The sequence below is a fragment of the Hibiscus syriacus genome, unplaced genomic scaffold (genome assembly GCF_006381635.1).
Source record: "Hibiscus syriacus cultivar Baekdansim isolate YM2019G1 unplaced genomic scaffold, ASM638163v2 tig00112921_pilon, whole genome shotgun sequence".
Classification (NCBI taxonomy): Eukaryota; Viridiplantae; Streptophyta; class Magnoliopsida; order Malvales; family Malvaceae; genus Hibiscus; species Hibiscus syriacus.
This window is the reverse complement of record NW_024063419.1, coordinates 616058-635738: the sequence shown is the minus strand read 5'-3', so window position 1 is coordinate 635738 and position 19681 is coordinate 616058. Positions and strand designations below refer to the sequence as shown.

Sequence of the window (19681 nt, the reverse complement as noted above, 5' to 3'; positions counted from 1 at the left end):
TGGGGACGGATTTCGCCGTAGAGAGTGAGAGATGGAGATGGGACTGAGTGTTGTGTTTTTGGGTTTAAGGTTATGAGTTGCGATTACTGTGGACGGTTCAGTTTCCGATTTATTAAGAAAAAATTAGTGTTTGGAATTTGAAAAAAAAAATACGCGTTAATACGAATGGCGCTATGTAAATCGCGTTGCGAAAGTCAGAATCGCGTTGCGAAAGTCAGTATCTCGTTGCGATTTTGTATTATCGCATTGCGATAGTCAGTATCGCATTGCGATTTTCCCAATTCGCGTTGCGATTTACTTATTCGCATTACGAATTTGGAAAATCGCAACGACATTGTATACCATCGCAACGCGATTTCCAACTATCGCAACGCGAAATGCAACGCGAATTTGCGATAATGGAGATCGCGTTGCGAATTAGCGATCGCATTGCGATTTTGTTGGTCATTTTGGCAAATCCGGAAAAAGTTGGTTAAAATCGTATATTATATGGGATTTTTGGTCACTGAGGTTATTTTCTCTATCTGAAATTGATAACGGAGTTCAGCCAATTATGCCTACGTCTCCGAACTGCCGCAGATCTTTTACTAAAGAGAGAAAAATTACAGGTGTTTACAAAACACTTATAACTCACAAGAAAACTCTCTAAACTATTTAATATTGGGAGAAAGAAATGATTTGGGATGATTTTGAAACTAAATGAGTTAGGATATTTATAGTTGAAGCTTAAGGACTAATCTTTAAAAATATCTTAAAATTCAGGGACTAAAGTGCAAAAATCCCAATTATCATTTTCATCCAAATTGGGCATCGAATTCGATGCCCCTGCCTCCCTTTTTTACCCATTCAGCCCCATTCTTGACTTTCAAATTTCAACAATTCTTATTACATCAAATGCAATTAAGACATACTACTAACAAAACCTACCACTGAACTTGCCGACATTCACATGGATCCACTCTTTTATCAAATTACAACGAGAGTTGTTCGATCCACATATTGTTATAATCATCAATTTATTAATTATATATCTTGAAGCCTGAAGATATGTACTATATCATACATACATCATGAGGTACCTTCTATTTTCTATTATCGATATGAAAGTCACCAATTTCCTACTATATGCAGAAACTGAAGGCAAAACCGTCTTCCCTCTGCTTGCTTCCATCTTGTGTTACTGCCGGTTTTCATGGTTCCCAATATGAAATGAGTGTAAAAGTCACATAGAACTTTGTCCTCAAACCCTAATGCAAAACCTTACATTTGCGGATAAAGCTGTTTGAGACATTTACGTGTCTGCTCCATAGGCTTCGTAGTTCAGGAGAGCTGATCTCGAGCCATGCCTTGGCAGGACCAGTGAAATGCAAAACAGCAGCAGCCTCAAATATCTGTCCTTGAGCGGATGAGGAAAGATAGCCTAATCCAGCCACTTGCCATAACGGATCAATAGGATGCACATGTCCCTCGAAAGCAAGTAAGTTTGGTGGAAGCACTCCCGGTTGCCATAGAGTGAACCCTGAATTGAGGCTCTGTGCAAAACACAGATGATATCGAGTTCAAGTAATTAAATGGAAAGAAACACTACATTTATCACCAGATAGATGAATCAGAAGCAGACAATTTACTTGCAAGTTTCAACCATTTATGATAAGAAGATGTGATGTTGCTCCTCCTCCAAGCTTCAAGATCAAAGGCATTCATACCGGGAAGCCATGCACAACGATCTTGGTCGAGGTTGGATGAAATTATCCGGTGCGAAAAATTCAAGTAGTCCTTGTATTTTCTTCCTGGACAGCAGCTGTCCCCACACCATGAGTCGACAACGGCACCAATGGCTTTCCCATTGAGATCCAATGTCCACAAAGATGAAATTTCATGTTGTACTACAACATCATCATCATCCAAGAATACTATCTTGTTGAGTTCCGGAAACAGCTGTTGAAACCATGAAAGTTAGAACATATAAATGGCAACCGAATTTTAAGGTTCAGAACAAATCACTTGTCAGAAAATTCAATGCAGAATTTGAGAGTAATTACTTCAGGGATATAAATCCGAAGATGATTCATAAGGGACTGGCAGCCGGGGTTTAAAGCCTCGAAAACTTTTCGATGCTCTCCCTCATGTTCAAAGTCTTCTTCTTTCAGATTATTGTAGTAATGACTGCAAATCAAGTGATGTATTTCCAACATCTGCTTAACTCCAACATTCACTTTCTGAGACCAATCATATTGATGTAATCCCTTAACTTCCACTACCGCTGACTTCAGCGAATTTATTTCAAACCAGGCATGCATTGGGGTGTAAGTTTTCTTGTTTGTTACTATTTGAAACACCAATTTTTCAGGATTTAAAGCTATTTCAACCTTAGAGGATATCACAACAGAAGCAGCCAGGACATTGTCAGTCAGAAGCACAATATGGTGAAAGGATGTGTCGGCAAGGCGAGAAACATGTTCGGGAGGAGGTAAACGAGAGCGTGCCATTGCATTTACAGCATACTCTTCTGCCAATTTCAGGCAGAGACAATGTAGGCTCTTTGGGACACCCCTTGAAGCTAAATATCAGTATATTAACTCACGCTTCTTTGCTGACTGGACCTTCTCCTCCATATCTAAAAGCTGGGAATAAAAAAAATGGAAGTACTTCAATTTATTAAAGGAATTTTGAAGTGTTTAAGTATTTTGTAAGTTACATACTGAACAAATAACAAAATACATTATGTATACACAGAATTTCCTAATACCACCCTTCATAAATCATAATAATAAGCACTCATGCCATATGCATGCATAAGAACCTACAAGCAAATACAAACTGCAAAGCTGATTTGGGGAGTAAAATCAAATCAAAAAGCAATATACGTAAGATAAAACAAATGTTTATCACAAGCAACAAAATTAGCACAACACTTGGGCATCTTCATTGGGATTCAGAAGAATGAAAGGCAAAATTGCTGTCAAAACTATTTGTCAAAGCACTAATTTAATTAAATAGAAAAAATTCTTCAAAGCACATCAGAAATGGGTTCTTTGAGATTATTTCATCTAGCAAGAACCCTGACTATGTTCCTTTACCATAATATAGTCCTATATAGTTAGTTTGTGCAGCGAAACCTGTGAAAAGGAGATAAGACCGCAGCTCATGTGCAAGTTGGAAACCACTTAAAGGCCAATTGATACCAATGGCCTGAGTCAGGGTTGTCTTATTTGGAACTCTCAGTAATGTAGAGGATAATGCAGAGTGGATTATACATACCGTTCAGTGGACAGTGTGGAAGAGGAGTTGCATGAGGGAGAAGGACAATGGTCTTAATGTTCTCAGTGATCAAAACATGAAGGCAGACGGGAGAGATATCGAAGGCCTTTGTCCAGAGAAACACAGAAAACCTCTGTACAAATTAGTGATTGACAATAAAAAGTAAAAAGCTAGAAACAAAGATATAAACATAATCCTCTGAAAACTACGAAATACATTGCAATAGACATGCAAAATGGAATGCAAACACCCTTTGTCCAGAGAAACCTATGAACATCAAGAGGAAAAACAGTCCTAAGTTAATTTTTTTACTAATGGACATGCAGGTATATAAAGACGAGAATAAAAAGAGCAAGAGCAAAATACCATGGCCTTAGTCTTGAAAGCAAAGGCCTTTATATCTTGCTGCTTCGACGTCATCTCCTTCATAAGGTCATTGAATGTCTCAATTGAACCCTCTGTTCCATGGTATTAAATTGTGGCCGCAACGCAGTGTAACGGCTGCATCGTAACGGTTTTGAAGGTCATCGCGACGTAATATTAACGTAACGCAACTGCCTGCGACAGCCGCAACATGTTAAAAAATCACGCTCGCGACAGCTGCAACACGTTACGTAACGTCCACAGCATCCGCAACCGCGACAGATGCCACAACCGCTATTTATACTATGCTCTGTTCCACCCTCAACAATGTTGCCATCTTTCACTTCCATTAGTGCCCTTGTCAGTTCTTCTCTGAGTTTCTTTATGGTACATGCATAGCAAAAACATCGGATATGATTGTTTACAAGCTAGGAAGCACAAAACAATAACACAAACTACAGTACGTGACACAGCCACAGAAAGTTTTAGAAAGATTAAGAAACCGGTATGGTACGGCATGATAATAGACACTCTTGCATGAATGTGAGCGCGTCATAGAGATCACATCTTTGTGTCGTATTGATATTATTTTCACATTATATATTATTTTGTATTGTATATTAAATACCTTTTCATATTATATTTAGTATAATAGAGTTATGTCAGAAGTTTTCGTATTTTTATTGAATTACGGCTAATTTAGCATTGCGAAAAGTGTTGTGAAAAGGTATTTCGAAATTTTAGTTCAAGTGTATAATATTTTGGTTAAAATATGCTTTTTTGATAAGATAAATAATCATTTTAAATATAATATACGTCAAAAATATATATTTAAGTGATATTTATTTTTTTAATATTATAATATATGAAATATATCAACTTAAAATATAATAAAAATTTTAAAATATATTTATTAATTAATAAATAAATATGTTGATTATATGTGTTTGGCAAAAATATATAAAATTTAAATATTTTTTATCTAAAAATGTGACATCAAAAGTATTTTATAAATCTAAAACTATTTTTTTTAATTTTTACGTTTGGATTTGGAAAGTACTCAAACTCATTTTTTTCTTCAAAAATTATTTATTCAGTATTATTTATGATTCTAAATAGTGAAGAATCTAGAAATATTTTTTAGAGTGAAAACATATATATATTAAAAATATAAACAAAATCAATAAAATGAATAAATAATTAAAAAAATAAGATTTTAAGATAGACACGTGTCCTTCCAAATAAAAAATAGATCCGCCACCTATTCCGGAATTTTTTAAACCTAAAAACACTTTTTATACGTAATGTTAGACGAAAACTTAATTTTCATAAATGTATACGCTTGCAAGTTGAATACTTTTCCAATCACTTCCGACATTTATTTTTTCTCCTAATTTTTACAATATAAGTAGCCACTAGGCAATTTAATTTTATTTTATATAAATAAATTAAATTCAAGTAGTTAGAATTGATTTTGATTCGCATTTTTTCCCGTCTTTGAGGAGGTAGTGTTTAGCAAGAACGGACACAATAATTTATGTTAAGAGTGAGATAAACTTGTAAAATTTTAGAGGAAAACAATCTTATAAATTTTAGAAGAAAATACATTATTAATATAAAAAAAACACAGAAAAAAATCTAAAATATAAGACTACTTAACATAAAATATATCAAACCGTGGTATTTTCTATTTTAGAAATATAATATATATATATATATATATATTAAGATTTTTTTATATACTGACAGTTTTTTTAACAAAGAAGTTTAATCTATTGTCATGTATTTTTATTTAATATTTTGGTTTAATTCATAAATTAACCTCTCAAGTTTACGTGTTCCCATTTAAATCCTAAACATTTTTTAATCTCATTTTGGCCCCCTAGAGTATATTCATTTTTCCATTTTGCACCTTAGCATAATTTGTACTGATCGACTTGAGCCACGTAACATTTGAATTTTGATTTTATTTTTGTCACCTACCACCTAACATGTTTCCATTAATCTAAATTTTTCCAAAATGCAAAAAAAAAAAAAAAACTAAAAATAATTATAAATTAAACTTTAATATTCTTTTCTTTGATTAATTTACGTTAGATATAAAGTAGTATATGTTCAAATATAACTCTTAAGTATTTGACATTGAACGCTCACACCCCTGACATTCTTGATGCTCAAACCCGAAACCTTAAGAAATAATAATAATTCATTTATCAAGAAGGTCGCTTGGTTCATGTTTAATATTCAAACAAATAATTAAAGATTAACAGAAATAGTTTAAAATTGTTTATGGAAAAAAAATCTCATCTTTTATCCAATTTTGGCAAATTTAATGGGATAACGTGATAGAGAAAAAAATAATTCATATGGGTGTTGAAAAATTATTTTCTCAATTAGAGTAAAATGAACAATAGATGAGAGAAGATCACTTGGTGGCTGACGTCTTTGGGAAAACGCGAGAATCTTCCTCATACTGCATATAGTTTGAATGCTAAACCTAATAGAATAATAATACAGAAGACATTGAATGATCCAGTCATCTTCCCAAAAATGTCAAATAATCTAACCATATTCCAAAAATATTGTAAAAAATACTTTACCTCAACAAATAATTTTTCATCCTATCATAGACAACGACGACGTAGGTGAGTCCAAATGCTAGAAAACAAAAAGGCCGCTCAGTTCCAATACTACCCCTACAGTCATTGAACACGCTCTAGTAGTGCAAGTTGTTCAGTACAGCCTAACCTGAGCCATTCGGATTATGTCTTTTTTATTTATTTATTAAGCTGTGAGCGGTTAATAAGTATAAAATAATATATATTTAAAATATAATTTTTAATAATTTAATATTAAATTTTATATCCTTAATATTAATGATATTCGAATTTGAAATATTAAAAAAATAACAATAATTTTTTACTTGAGATATGTAGCCTCTGTTAAAAAGCCTCCATCCTTTACATTCTGCGAATCCCTTTCAAATCAATAATTCATTACTTTTTAAAAAAAAAATAATTAATGAAACACGAATAAAAAAAATTAAAATTATTTTAAACATTTTCAACTTTAAACTAACCTTTTTGTAATTAGAAGAAAAAGAGAAAAAATAGGTTAAAAGTCTAAGAGCGAAAAATGTATGTGTGAGCAGCCCAGAGAATAATCAACACTAAATAATGGGCAAAGAATATAAATGGTCCATCAACTATAAGTTATTACTTTTTTAGTCCCTTTATTATTAAAAAATATAAAATAATTTTCCGACCATAAGATATTATTTTGTTGACTCTCTGAACTATTAAAAATTATAAAATCATCACTCGACTATTTGTATATTCCAAACTCATCATTTTCTTTAAAATTTGACGGTCGTTTGAGCTGGACATTAACCTAATGATTGAGATATAATAAAATTTGACCCTATAGTTGTTTGAATTGTATAATCGTTTAAGATTTTTAGATTATATTTTTTCATATTACAATTAATAGGTTAACGTCCAACTTAGGAAAATATTAATTTTTTAATGGAAAAGAACATATTTGATACACAAAAATAGTCGGATGATTATTTTATAATTTTTAATAGTTAAAAATTTAACAAAGTATCCATTTATAATCGATGGATAATTTTTAACTTTTAATAATAGAGTAACTTAACAAAACAATATTTATATTTATAATAGCTGACCAGTTATGTACTTTATCCCAAAAAAATACATATACTTTTGTAGACATCCGTTTTTGTACGAGTTTATAATAATAATAATAATATTATTATTACTATTACTATTACTATTATTAATATTATTATTATTACATTTGCAGACCTAGTTACAACAGTTAACCTGAAGCCCAACTTTAGCCCAGATTATAAGCATCATGAGCCCAACAGATAATAACACCCAAGACCCAAATTTGAATCCGAACAATAAACTCGACCCAGTTGAATTAGGGTTATGAAACCCTAAAAGCCATCAGCTAAAGCTACCGTCAACTCTAATTAACTTCTGTGTCAACGACAAGATCTTATACTCACCAACAGCTCGGGCCATTTCAATCGAATTCATCAAGTCACATGCACCAAAGTCAAGTCAAATTAATGATTTCACCTAATCCATCAACATCATACCAAAAACAAAGAAAATGTAGATTCATCCAAGGAGATTCGATTAAGATTTCAACAATAAAATCAGGAGGGTCTTGGTCATAAAGAAAAGAAAAGACGGGGAATTGATTATTAGAGTGGAGGAGGAAAGAAAAAGAGGGGCTCGGTTTTCTTTACACGGGGAAAAGAAGAAAGACAGTGTAAACATGGTAGTTGATTCCTATTTTCATTTTTTTTGTAATTCAAGAAACTATACAAAACACACCATTTTTTTGGTATTTCTCATCTTTATTTTTCAGTGTTTTGTGTGTATATGGAAATGAAATATAACCAGTAAATAAAATAGGAATTAGAATTTTGCCTAGCTTATTTGAGTAATCGGAGTTCCAAGTATCACTATCTGCAGCGTTTGGAGGCGTTTTAGACCCATCGGGGTCTGGATCTATTCTCGGAATGGAGATCTTTCGGTTGATATTGGTCTCCCCTTCTCTGACGACGGCGAGTGATTGTCGGAGTCAACCCACGACGGAGACGTGGTTGATGAACGATGGAGACCATCGTTTTCTGGGTTTGGGATGAACCTGTGAAGAACTATATTTTGCGTTAATTTCAATTTGAAATTGGAAAATGAAATATGTTAAATATATATATATATTCCTTAAGTGACTTGGAGTCTGGAGATCAATCACAGTGGAATCCATTTCAAAGGCTAAAGGAGCAAATGCTCTCCATGATCCTTCATAGTTTTCTGGTATTTCCATTTTAGTCATTCTTTTGATTTGGTACCTTTTAATATTTGTTGATTTTGCTTGTAAATTTTTAGTTTACTTAGATTAAGTCCTGAATGCATGTTTTATTTACAGCTTTGTTCGTAGATTTCATTCTTGGGGTTTTATTTTATTTTATTTAGTCATTACCTTTTTTGTTTATTTAATATTATGTTCGTTTAGTTTAATCCCTAAACTTTCTGTATTTATTTATTTGCACCTTACACTTTATGCACTAATTTTATTTAGCCTTTATGCATGTATGATTTAATCTGACTTTTGTTTATTAGAATCTACAATTTTAAGGCTATTATATTTTTGTTCTTGCGTTTATAGTTAAGTTTTCATACTTTGGCTTGTCATGTTTGTCGTTTGTTCATTCAAGTCATCATATTAGATTTTTACTATGTATGTGTTATGTAATTTGTAAATATATACTTGTATATGTCGCATGATGCACGTAATTTGGTATGGTATATATATCATATTTTATATTTGTGTTCATGTTTCGACTTAATCTAATTTTCCTAGATGTGTGTTTCCATGTTTGCAAACATTTCATGATAATTTATTATTTATTTAAACAATTTGTTTGACTATTTTGTTACTTTCTCGGGATAGTGGGAAAATTATCATCTATTTTGTAGCTGTGAATTTGTATAAAGTGGTTTATGTTTGTCTGGAGGGTGATATTTGTTTTCCTTATTATAATTTATTATTTCTTTAATTTAAACATCAATTTGCTTGACTTTTAGTGTAATTTGTTTGATATGAATGTTTGTCTCATTTATATGTTCATTTTGTAGTTTATATACCTATATATGCGTGCAGATGATAATTTTTAATTAGTTAGTTGTATAATATGTTTTATACATTTTTATATATGACTATTTTATTATTTCTCATTTTAAATGCAAATCTATACATGTTGCATGTGTATGATAGTTTATTAAATATTTTAATATGTTCATGATGTTTTTTATGTATTAAATATATAATTCGATAAAAATATGATAATGATCTTTCAAATGGAGAATTCATAAAAACACACTTTGACTGACAAAGAATGTATTTTCGAGAATCATTCTTGCAAAATAATATCTTCGATATTTTTTTCTAAAAAAAAGGATCATGTTTTAATTTTATATTCAATTCAGGATTTCCACCAATTACGACAACGTGTAAGTGACACAGTACTAATTTTGGGCGCTGTGGGGGTGTTAATCCTTCCCCGCGCGTAACCGACTCCCGAACCCGTTTTAATCGAATCTTTGGTAAACGCAGACCAGCTTTTGTCTTAAAAACTGATTTTTCATAAAAATTGTTTTTAAAAGACGCTTTTAGGTATTCGACCTACCTAAATCAAAGGTTAATGGCAACTCTTTTCGATTTAATCCAATTTAATCCAAAATCACCCATTTTCAAAATTAAAAGTCGCAACTGTTTTTTAAAACAAACAAACGATTGTCCCTGCCGAAAAATAGTTACGACAGCTGTACAACCGACAGACGCTAAGCAAAGGTACAACACCATTAAAGCATGGATATCTAAGAAAAGAGTAAGATTCAGTTAAAACGAATTGGATGGAGCAAATATGAAATTACCGATGGGAGAAGAACAAGAAGACGAAGAAGCGGATTCAAGAACCAAGAAGCAACTATAATGAATTTTGGTATCACACAATTAAAAACTTAAAGATATGTTGATGTGACATTTTAATGACGATGTATCAAAATAAAACCAAACTAAACGTTAAGTATATATTTAGAAAAAAATAAATAAATTTATGTACCAAAACGAAACAAAAAATAAAGTTTCAAAATAATTATTAAAATATTAAGATTATAAATAGAATAACGTGGTATATTAAAATTAACGAACTAATATCTTATTTAATAAATCAATTGAGTCTAAAATTATTATTTTAAAATATTTTTAGACGATACAATATAAAATTTACAAAAAATTATTTTTTATTTATTACATAATAAATACTGCATTATTATTATCATTAATTAGAATGATATAATATTAAAATTAATTAATAATATCTCGTTTGATACGTTAATTTTTTAATTAAAATTATATTTTGATATTTTACTAATATTTTTAAGTAATAGTTTTAATGTTTTTAATAAATAATGAAAAATAGTGCCTTCACCCACTTTATGGTTAGTAAACCTAAGGAGAACATTCACTTCTTTATATCATTTGTTGGTTAATGTTTTTTTCATTAATAACAATTCATATATGGGTAACCAATGATTAATGTGTATTTAGTTTTATAACATTTATATACAGAGTGCATGGAAGATTTTCCCCCCCAAATATATTAGATATCAGAGATAAAATAATTTAACAAAGTTTAAATGCTAGAACAATTAGAGAAAATTACTAAACATGTTTAAAGAACTAAACTTTTTATAATTATATAAAAAATAATTATATTTTTATATTTAAATCCTCAAATCTAGGTGGAGATGATCATTGGGTTTTCAAGGACGGTACAATAATAAATCCTGAACATGTGGGAGCACAGTGATTTGAATAGCTATGGCCTATGAGTACAACAATAGAGTAGGAATAAAAGTGAAAATGAACTTTATTGAATGGGCCACAATGGCCAAATTATTATGATAACAAACAAAAGCACTTGCATGATGAATGAAAGTAAAAAAAAATGAAGTAATTGAGGATCATGTTACCCATGATAATGCAGCAGAGGTGGCTTCAAAGACTTATGGTGCTTACTTTAAAGCAGAAGTTTTCATATTAGGTTCAAAGACATATTTGATGAGTGAATCTTTGATAGAAAGTAACTCCGGGAATTCCTCCTTGAGCTTAGATGCATCCAGTTCATTGTTGCTCCTTGGTGCAACTATGACCTTGGCTTGTTCTTCCAAGGTGAAGTTAACCCAGTTGAAGTTTGGGTCAATGTAGTCCTTGTACATTTGCAGAATCTCATTGTGACTCACAACACCAGGGTTTGTGAAGTTCCATATCCCCTTCAAGTTCCTTTTCGCCATCTCGATCGAAACAGGTAGAAGCTCGTCTAATATGGTCATGCTATTGGGAATGTCAACCACCTTGTTGTATCTTGTAATCTTTGTGATGAAGTTCCTTGGGTTGCTGAGATCTGATGATATAGGCATCCGGACTCTAAGGGTGCATACGTTGACGAATTCCCTCAGAAGCTCTTCTACCTGGTATAAAACAATAGACAAATTTGAAAAAAAGCATCAATGGATCCTCGAAGGGTGTTGGATTAAGTTAGCATACCATGGCTTTGGTTTTGGAATAGAAAGAACCAGTGAAATTGGGCTTATCTTCCTCCTTGAAACCGACTCTGGTTCCTAGAGGATGAGTAGCATCGTATTCGAAGATACAACCAGTAGCGTAATTGATCATTAGGAGTCCGTGTTCCCTGCAAACATCTGCCAAGGTTAATGTACCGACAACGTTGGTTCTTATCGTCTCGGGCTTATGAGTTTCACACCAATCCACATTTGGTCTACCGGTCACTCCGGCTGCATTGAAAACATGGGTTGGCTTAACAGTTTGGATATCAGCTAAAAGCTGAGAACGTTGCTCCAAACGACCGTTTCCGTACTCGTAAAGTATGCCTTGTTTCTCACATAGCTTCCCCAGAAGTCCACCTATCCAACCTGTTCTGCCATAAATCAAAAACTTGAGAGATGGCTTTTGAGATGGTAAATTGTGTTTTGTAGATGGGACCAGCATCTTCCTTTGACTGAATTTGTTCGTCACGGGTGTCGAATCCAAGTTGGTGGTATCAGGGGCATCGAACTGCCTTTCGATTCCGGGCACCATAAGCATCCTTGGATGGGGTAGCAATGCGCCAGAGACATCACCCCACCAGTCAGGGTTGCTAACATACCATTCCATAGTCTTCCTGAGACCCTCCTCCCAGGTGGTCCTTTCATACCATCCCAAGCTTTTAAGCTTCTGATCATCCAAAAAATATCTTTGGTCATTGAAAGGCCGATTCTCCACAAACTTAATGTGGTTCTCAGGGTCCAAATTGAAAAGCCTGCAAATATCTGTAGCCACATCAATCACTCTCCTTTCTTTCTTTGTCCCAATGTTGTAAACATGGCCAACTTCACCTCTATGTAGAATGACTTCAAACGCCTCTGCTACATCCTCACAATACAGATAACTCCTCACATTCGATCCGTCCCCGTGAATCGGAAGAATCTTCCCTTTCATCGCTAGTAGGATAAACTTGGGAATTAGTTTTTCTGGGAATTGATTGCTCCCATAAACATTGTTCCCTCTAGTAGTTATCACAGGCAGCCCATATGACCTCCCATATGCCATCACCAACATCTCTGCTCCGGCTTTAGTAGCCGAATACGGGTTCGTAGGTAGCAGTTGAGAAGCCTCATGGTTTCCCACCACAGCGTCCTCATCCGTCTCGCCGTAAACCTCATCGGTGCTTACATGGATGAACCTTTTGATTTGGCCAGTGACTTTGCAGGCTTCCAAGAGAACATGTGTTCCATAGATGTTGTTCTTAGTGAACTCAAAACTGTTGCCAAACGAGTTGTCAACATGAGTCTGGGCTGCGAAGTGCATGATTGTATCGATGGACTCGGTTTGCAAGATGAAGTGAACCAGATCAGCACTTGCAATATCTCCCTTGATGAACTTAAAGTTGGGACATGACCTTGAAGGGTCCAGGTTCTTGAGGCTCGAGCAGTAGTCAAGCTTGTCAAGGACCACGATCTTGTAGTCCGGGTAGTTACGGATGAGCCGATTGCAGACATGGGACGCAATGAAGCCTGCAGCTCCGGTTATGAGGATGCTCTTTGGTGTGTATCTATTAGCCATCTAAAACGTACGGAAGGTGTGGAGTTAGAGGAACAGGAAGAATGGTGTGAGAGAAGAGAGAAATGCAGGCAACTCGGTGAGGAGGGAATGTTAGCTAAGCTGAGCTATTTATAATTAATGCGCTTCTTGGGTATGTGTATGGGGCATAACGTGGTTCATACGGCATAGATTCATACACGTCAAGTTAATAATGGTTAGTGATAGATATTTTTTTTTTAGGATAGCAAAACTATTTAGTTCGAAAAATCGATATTTTTTACTTGACATGGTTAAAATAAATTTAATTCGAATTGATTTGACTTATAATTTAATAAACTTAAAAAAAAATTCAAATTTAATTTTAAAACAGAATTCTAATAACTCAGAAATTTTTAATATTTAGTGGTTTTGCTTTTATGTTCGAATCGAATCCTTCAACTTTATATGATATATGTATATCACGTTTGAAAAAATATGAATAAATATATATGTATTGTCTATGATTATAGAAAACCATTTAAATTATAATCAAATAATATCATAATATTATAAATATTTATAATTAAGTTTAAACAAAAACTCGAATAACTCGACTTGATTCAAAAAATAAATAAAGTTTGAGTTATAAAATAAGACTCATCAACTCAAAAAACTCAATTTTTTTTTAATTTGATACAGTTGACTCGATCGAAGATCACTTTAAATATTTTGGTCTTCTATTTTCCTTTAAATCATAATTAATTAATTAATTAATTAAATTGAATTATGACGGGACACCCATATTTTTAGTTACATCAAGAAGTAAATATGTTGCTCGTGTACCTTATTTTTAAGAGTCTCTTTCTCGTACAATCAGAAAAATTTACATTTCTTTAAGCTTTCTGTTTCGAGACTAAGACTTTTTTAAATTTATTAATTACATTAATGAAACTTTATATCATTCAATTAAATGCTACATCTTAAAGAGAATAAATAAAAAACATTTTTTAATATAATATAGAAATATGTTGTTTAATTTAATGATAAATAGAGTTTATTTTTTATTTAAGTTGGCTATTTGAACTACAGATACTACATTGTACTCATTTTAAATTAATTAAAAAATTAGAAGAAATTTTAAAAATATATTAAATTTTGTCACACCTACGTCGGGGTGAGAGAGAACATTTTATATTAAAAATGTTTTCTTGAAAATTTGTCAAATAATGGTTATAGGTTGAGTAGTAAAATATTCATATATTGGTTATACTAAAAATGAGTTTGACACAGGTAAATATATTTTAGTTATCTTATTTAAAGATCATATAAAAGTATGAAAAAATAAAATTATTATTATAATAATATTTTTTTTTGAATAACTATAATAATATTTAAATATTAAGTAAGTAAAAAGATATTTCAACGATTTTTTTTAACTGAGTTTACATTCAATTAATTAATGACATCAATATAATCATAATTTCAATAACAATATATTTTTTATTAATACTATGAATCCTTTAATCTGAACTAGTTTGTTGGACATTCATATGTATATATGTCTTTATTTTCATTTAGTAATTATTTTCATATATAATGACTAATTCGGACTGACCCGTGTTGGACAACTGGTTTTAGTGGGTGAGTCTCCCAACAGAGATTTTCTGCATATACAATGACTCGAACTCGAGGCATTGCTTAATCGATATCAAACAACTTACTAGTTGAACTAATCTCTATCGGTTAAACATGAAATATTTTAAAGGTAAAGAGTTTTAATTTATAATTTGAGTAGTTTTAATGAACAATACCGATACTGTGTGAATAGTAATGAATATTACCGATGCTAAAAAACATCGAATGTAATTAGTGTACCGATGCACTGCTACATTGTACCGATACACTCACTGTTCACATAACCCAACAGTCATAAAATTTGAATTTAATGAAGGGGTATCGATAACACCTTGATAGTATACCAATACACTCTGTTTTGGGCAACCTATTTTTATAAAAAAAAACAATCCCCAAACGGCTCCAAAACATCCCCAACGGCTATATACGACTTCAAACTCATTTCAAGCTATAAATACAAGCTGAGGACACTTAAAGAAGTAAGAGAACAAATATCCAAGCAATCAAACACAAGAGAAGAGCTTTTTATTCTTATTTTCCTTTCTCTTATAAATATTTATTCTTGTGAGCTTAATTCTTGTAAACACCTACCTTTGAGAGGTTTATTTCTTTAATTCTTTTATCCTTTTGTAAAGGGGAAAGGTTCTAGCTTAGTCTGTGTAAAAGCTAGGGAAAGGTTCTAGTTTATCCCGGGAAAACTAGGGAGTTGTAAAGGTTATCTCTTTGTCCTTAAAAATAAAAAACAAATTAGTGAATTTGTTGGAAAATCCTTGGTGAGGAGCTAAGGTAGTGGATATAGACTTGGTTGAGAAGTCAAACCACTATAAATCGCTATGCAATTCTCTATATTTCAATCTCCTTACTCCTTAAACACAAAAACCATTTCGACCCCTCTTTGCAAATCATTTCGGTTGTCGATTCAAGCTTCCGCAAAATCCCAACACCTAGCTTTCCTAGTCTCCAGCCACCGCCGCCGCCAGCAATAGAAGGATCTCGTCACCGTCACTATTTTGTTTATCGGTTCCTATCATCTAAAAACCACTGTTTCAACTACCCAACATCATAATCTATGCAAACAATGAAAAAACAAACAAATCAGTTTAAATCTACACCAAACCCATTAAAAAATAAGTTAAATCATGAGAAATTTGGGATGTTAACTGTTCGATTTAGGGGAAATCATGCCCCTATAAAGAAGTCTTATCGAATCATCACCAAACATGTAAAGAATTCAGATAAAACATACAAGGAGAAGAGAAGAAAGAAGGATTCGGTTTTGGGAAAAAAAAAGAAAACGAGGAGAAAAACCCTAAGAGAAGGGAGATTAAAAAAAGGAAAAAGAAAAGAGAACATTAAAAAAAGAAGAAGAGAAGACTTAGCTTGTTTAGGTGTTCATCAGGAGGCTAATCGTTCGTCGGAGAACCCAAAAGTTATCGGGATGTGAGCTATTCGAAGGTAAACTTCTAGATCTAGGTTTGGTGGCTTTTTTCTAGCAAAAGGAGGCCTTATATTCAAACTAGGCTAGAGAAAGTCGTTTGGGACTGATTTGTCTCTGATCGATGTTGGTTCACGGTCACCGGAGAAAACCTCCATGGTGGTCAGTTAGGGTATTTGTTTCCCCTTTATTCGTGAAAAAGAAAGAAAAGAGTAAAAGAGGAGAGCAAGCAGTTGAGTTGTAAAATGATGAGGTTAGGTTTTCCCCAGAACCTATAATAGGGTATATGAGGGGGCTTCAAAATGACATCGTTTTGGTGTTCTAAGGAAACCTGTGGGTTATGAAAAGGGATATTCACGCAGGAAGGGTCTCGTTCTTTGTAACATTTCGTTCTGGTCCCTATAGGGAGTTTTATTTATTTATGTTTTGAGCTTATAATTTTATTTGGTTTATATTTTAATCACCACTCTAATTAATAGTATATGTTTTGGTTTACTTACGTGTTTGGGCCTCATTCAATGTTATTATGTTTTTGATTTTGCATTGTTCTTTTGTCGAGCATTTATTTAGGACTTAGCACTTGGGTCGATCCATTGCTGTCGTTTTCTCGATCGTCAGAGTTAGGGTAAGTTCGGTTATTTTTTTGGTTGTTTGTGGTATTTAACGATAGTTGTTGGATTATTTTTTGATGAAATGGATGTTGGGATCGAACAGGGAGTAATCGACAACCGTCCCTTGACCCGTCACCATCGTCATGTGTCACCGCATGTGCGTGGGGCTTGTTCCCCAGCCCTAGAAACCTTCTATAACTGGTCTAGTCGGTCTGGACCGGTCTAAACTGACCCAAAATAGGTCTGAACCGGGTCTATTTGACCCAAAACGAGTCAACTCGATGTGACCTGTTGACTTTGACTCGACTTCTTAACCGGTCTGACCATTGACTTTGACATGTATGATCGTTGACCGTTGAATTTGACAAAAAAAGTCAAATTTTCCTAAAAGTCTTATTTTATGTTTTTCGACGTCCTGAGTCTAAATCTGAAGTCCGTTTTGCCAAAATTCGCACTCGGTAAGGCATTTTCATAGGTTTACATTCGAATTCAATTTGGTTTCTCAATTAAATTCAGTTTCTAATGTAAATTCGTTTGCTATGTATCCGAGGAATTATTGGACATTGAATTCAAGTTCGAGAGTGATCGAATATAGTTTAAATGTTTGATCGGTGGAGCACAAAAATCAAGGTAATACATTGCTACCTTATGCATGTTTTATGGAACATGTTGTAATTGGTAAATACATGGATGAATATGTTTGGTCTCATCTATATAGTAAATTATTTCTAAACTCGATCCGAATATGATAAAAAGTCGGTAAATGAATATGACATAGATGACTCGTTTAAGAAATTGAGGGATCGATAAGAATTAAATTACAAGTTCTATGATTAAGTGGTAAAGCAATCAACCTCTAGATTTGTAAATTCTGATTTATCTCATTAAAGGTTAAATGCCAAAGGTACTTGGATGGGAAATTATGACAATACTTTGGTTAGGTAAAATTACGTAAATACCCTTAAGGGGTAAAATTACGAAAATACCATTATGTTGTAAAAAGACAAGAATTGTCCCTAGAAGTTGAAAAATAACTCCGAAAAGATATATTGATCCGATGAAACTACTGATGTACATGGAAAATGCTAATTTTGCTTAGAAAATATAGATAACCGATATCTAACCTCCAAGATGGCAAAAGATTTAGAATTTATGGTTTTTGGAAAACCACCTAATAAATAAATTACTAGAATGATGCATATGTTTGAATCGAAGAAAATAACTGAATACCCATGAACTATAAAATGACCAAAATGACCTTGGAGAGTAAATAACCTAAGGTAACCCCAAGTCATAGAATGAATGAATATCTGTTCGTCTCCTAAGATCCATTCAACGATGATTCTAAAGATGATCAATTCGACAAGAGTTGTCTGTATTAAAGAGTGAATACTCTTAAAGTGCAACAATTTGACCAGTTAACATGTATCACTGCTAGGATTTGTTCAGTTCGAGTTAACTCAATATTCCAGTTGATCAATACAAATCTTAAATGCCCTGAATCTTCATTTCTCACTTATTAGATCAAATCACTAAGAATTCTCAAAGCACCTAATGCCCAAAATGCCTCTGATTTCCTAAATAATGGAATCACTCATGTCATATCTAAAAACATAAGAAACTATGATGCTAAGGATTCTGAATACCTTTATGATTACATAGCGCATTCGAAAAATTTCTGAATATTATATGATCCTGATAAATCATGTTATGAAAACTGATGAACCCTTTTATGAGGATCTCGTTTATGAATTTAATCAGTTTATATAAGTTTCATGACTCCCTATTTGATAAATACTGAGCACATTCGAAAAATAACTGGATCCACTGATGTGTTCCCTATATGTTATATGATTGGTTTTATCCATTCTGAAATGTGTTTTACCGAGATTTCTAAGTTACTGAAGTTTTAAATCTGCCTGTCTGATTCATGATCTCTAGATACCTTTTATACTGAATTGATATGTCTGAACTCTGATTCCCTGCTATCACTTATTTCTGTATGAAAAATGTTTTTCTTCGGTGTACTTTGGGATATGATATGAAGTCTTTGCAGGTTCAGTTCGATCAAACTGGTAATTCCTTATATAGGTTCAGACCGATCGAACTGGTAATTCCTTATGGTAGGTTCAGCTCGGTCAAATTGGTAATTCTTTACATAGGTTCAGACTGATCGACCTAGTAATTCCTTATGGATCTAAGCTGACCCTTGGGTGGGATCCTAGGCCTAATGGGCATAGTGGTAAGACCTTATGCACCTTAAAGAACTCCCTTAGGGTGTCACCTCTTCTATGTGCTTTGGGTAAGTCCTTTTGGACCTGAGGGCACTCCCCTCAGGTGGGCATCTACGTTTCGGCTAGGGTAAGACCTTATGGACCCAAGGTGTTCCCTTAGATTGACATCTATGCCCAATGAGCCTAGGGTAAGTCCTTATGGATGCAGTAATAGGGAACTGTATATTGGCATTCGGTTGGAGGGTTTTACTACGATTTTAAAAATATGTTTTAAACTGTTATTAGTTTAAAAAGATCTGTAATTTTCACTAGTTTTATGGGAACACACTAGACACCCTATTTTGTTCTCTTGAATCTAGTCCTCTTAAAGTTTTCTTTGAACTTTAAGCTTCATGTATTTAATACCTTAATATCAATGGAACCCTCAGCTTATCACAAAAATCTGTAGTCATCTGAAT

At 32.9% G+C, this 19681-nt stretch overlaps 1 protein-coding gene, 1 long non-coding RNA gene and 1 pseudogene across 2 annotated transcripts; all 3 read right to left on the bottom strand.

The window, feature by feature from the left end:
- Positions 1-1247: 1247 nt before the first annotated feature.
- LOC120184500 lies at positions 1248-3717 on the bottom strand (annotated as a pseudogene).
- A 215-nt stretch (positions 3718-3932) lies between these two features.
- LOC120184501 lies at positions 3933-10159 on the bottom strand. The gene is made up of 3 exons (XR_005522031.1): positions 10101-10159; positions 6548-6591; positions 3933-4004 (listed from the first exon to the last, which is right to left on the bottom strand). It is a non-coding gene; the product is annotated as an uncharacterized LOC120184501 (long non-coding RNA).
- Positions 10160-11080: 921 nt separating this feature from the next.
- On the bottom strand, positions 11081-13400 carry LOC120184552 (trifunctional UDP-glucose 4,6-dehydratase/UDP-4-keto-6-deoxy-D-glucose 3,5-epimerase/UDP-4-keto-L-rhamnose-reductase RHM1-like). Its single transcript, XM_039188986.1, has 2 exons — positions 11776-13400; positions 11081-11699 (listed from the first exon to the last, which is right to left on the bottom strand). Exons 1-2 carry the CDS (start codon positions 13348-13350, stop codon positions 11244-11246), a joined length of 2031 nt encoding a protein of 676 aa, XP_039044917.1. The 5' UTR covers positions 13351-13400; the 3' UTR covers positions 11081-11243.
- Between the last annotated feature and the right edge of the window lie 6281 nt (positions 13401-19681).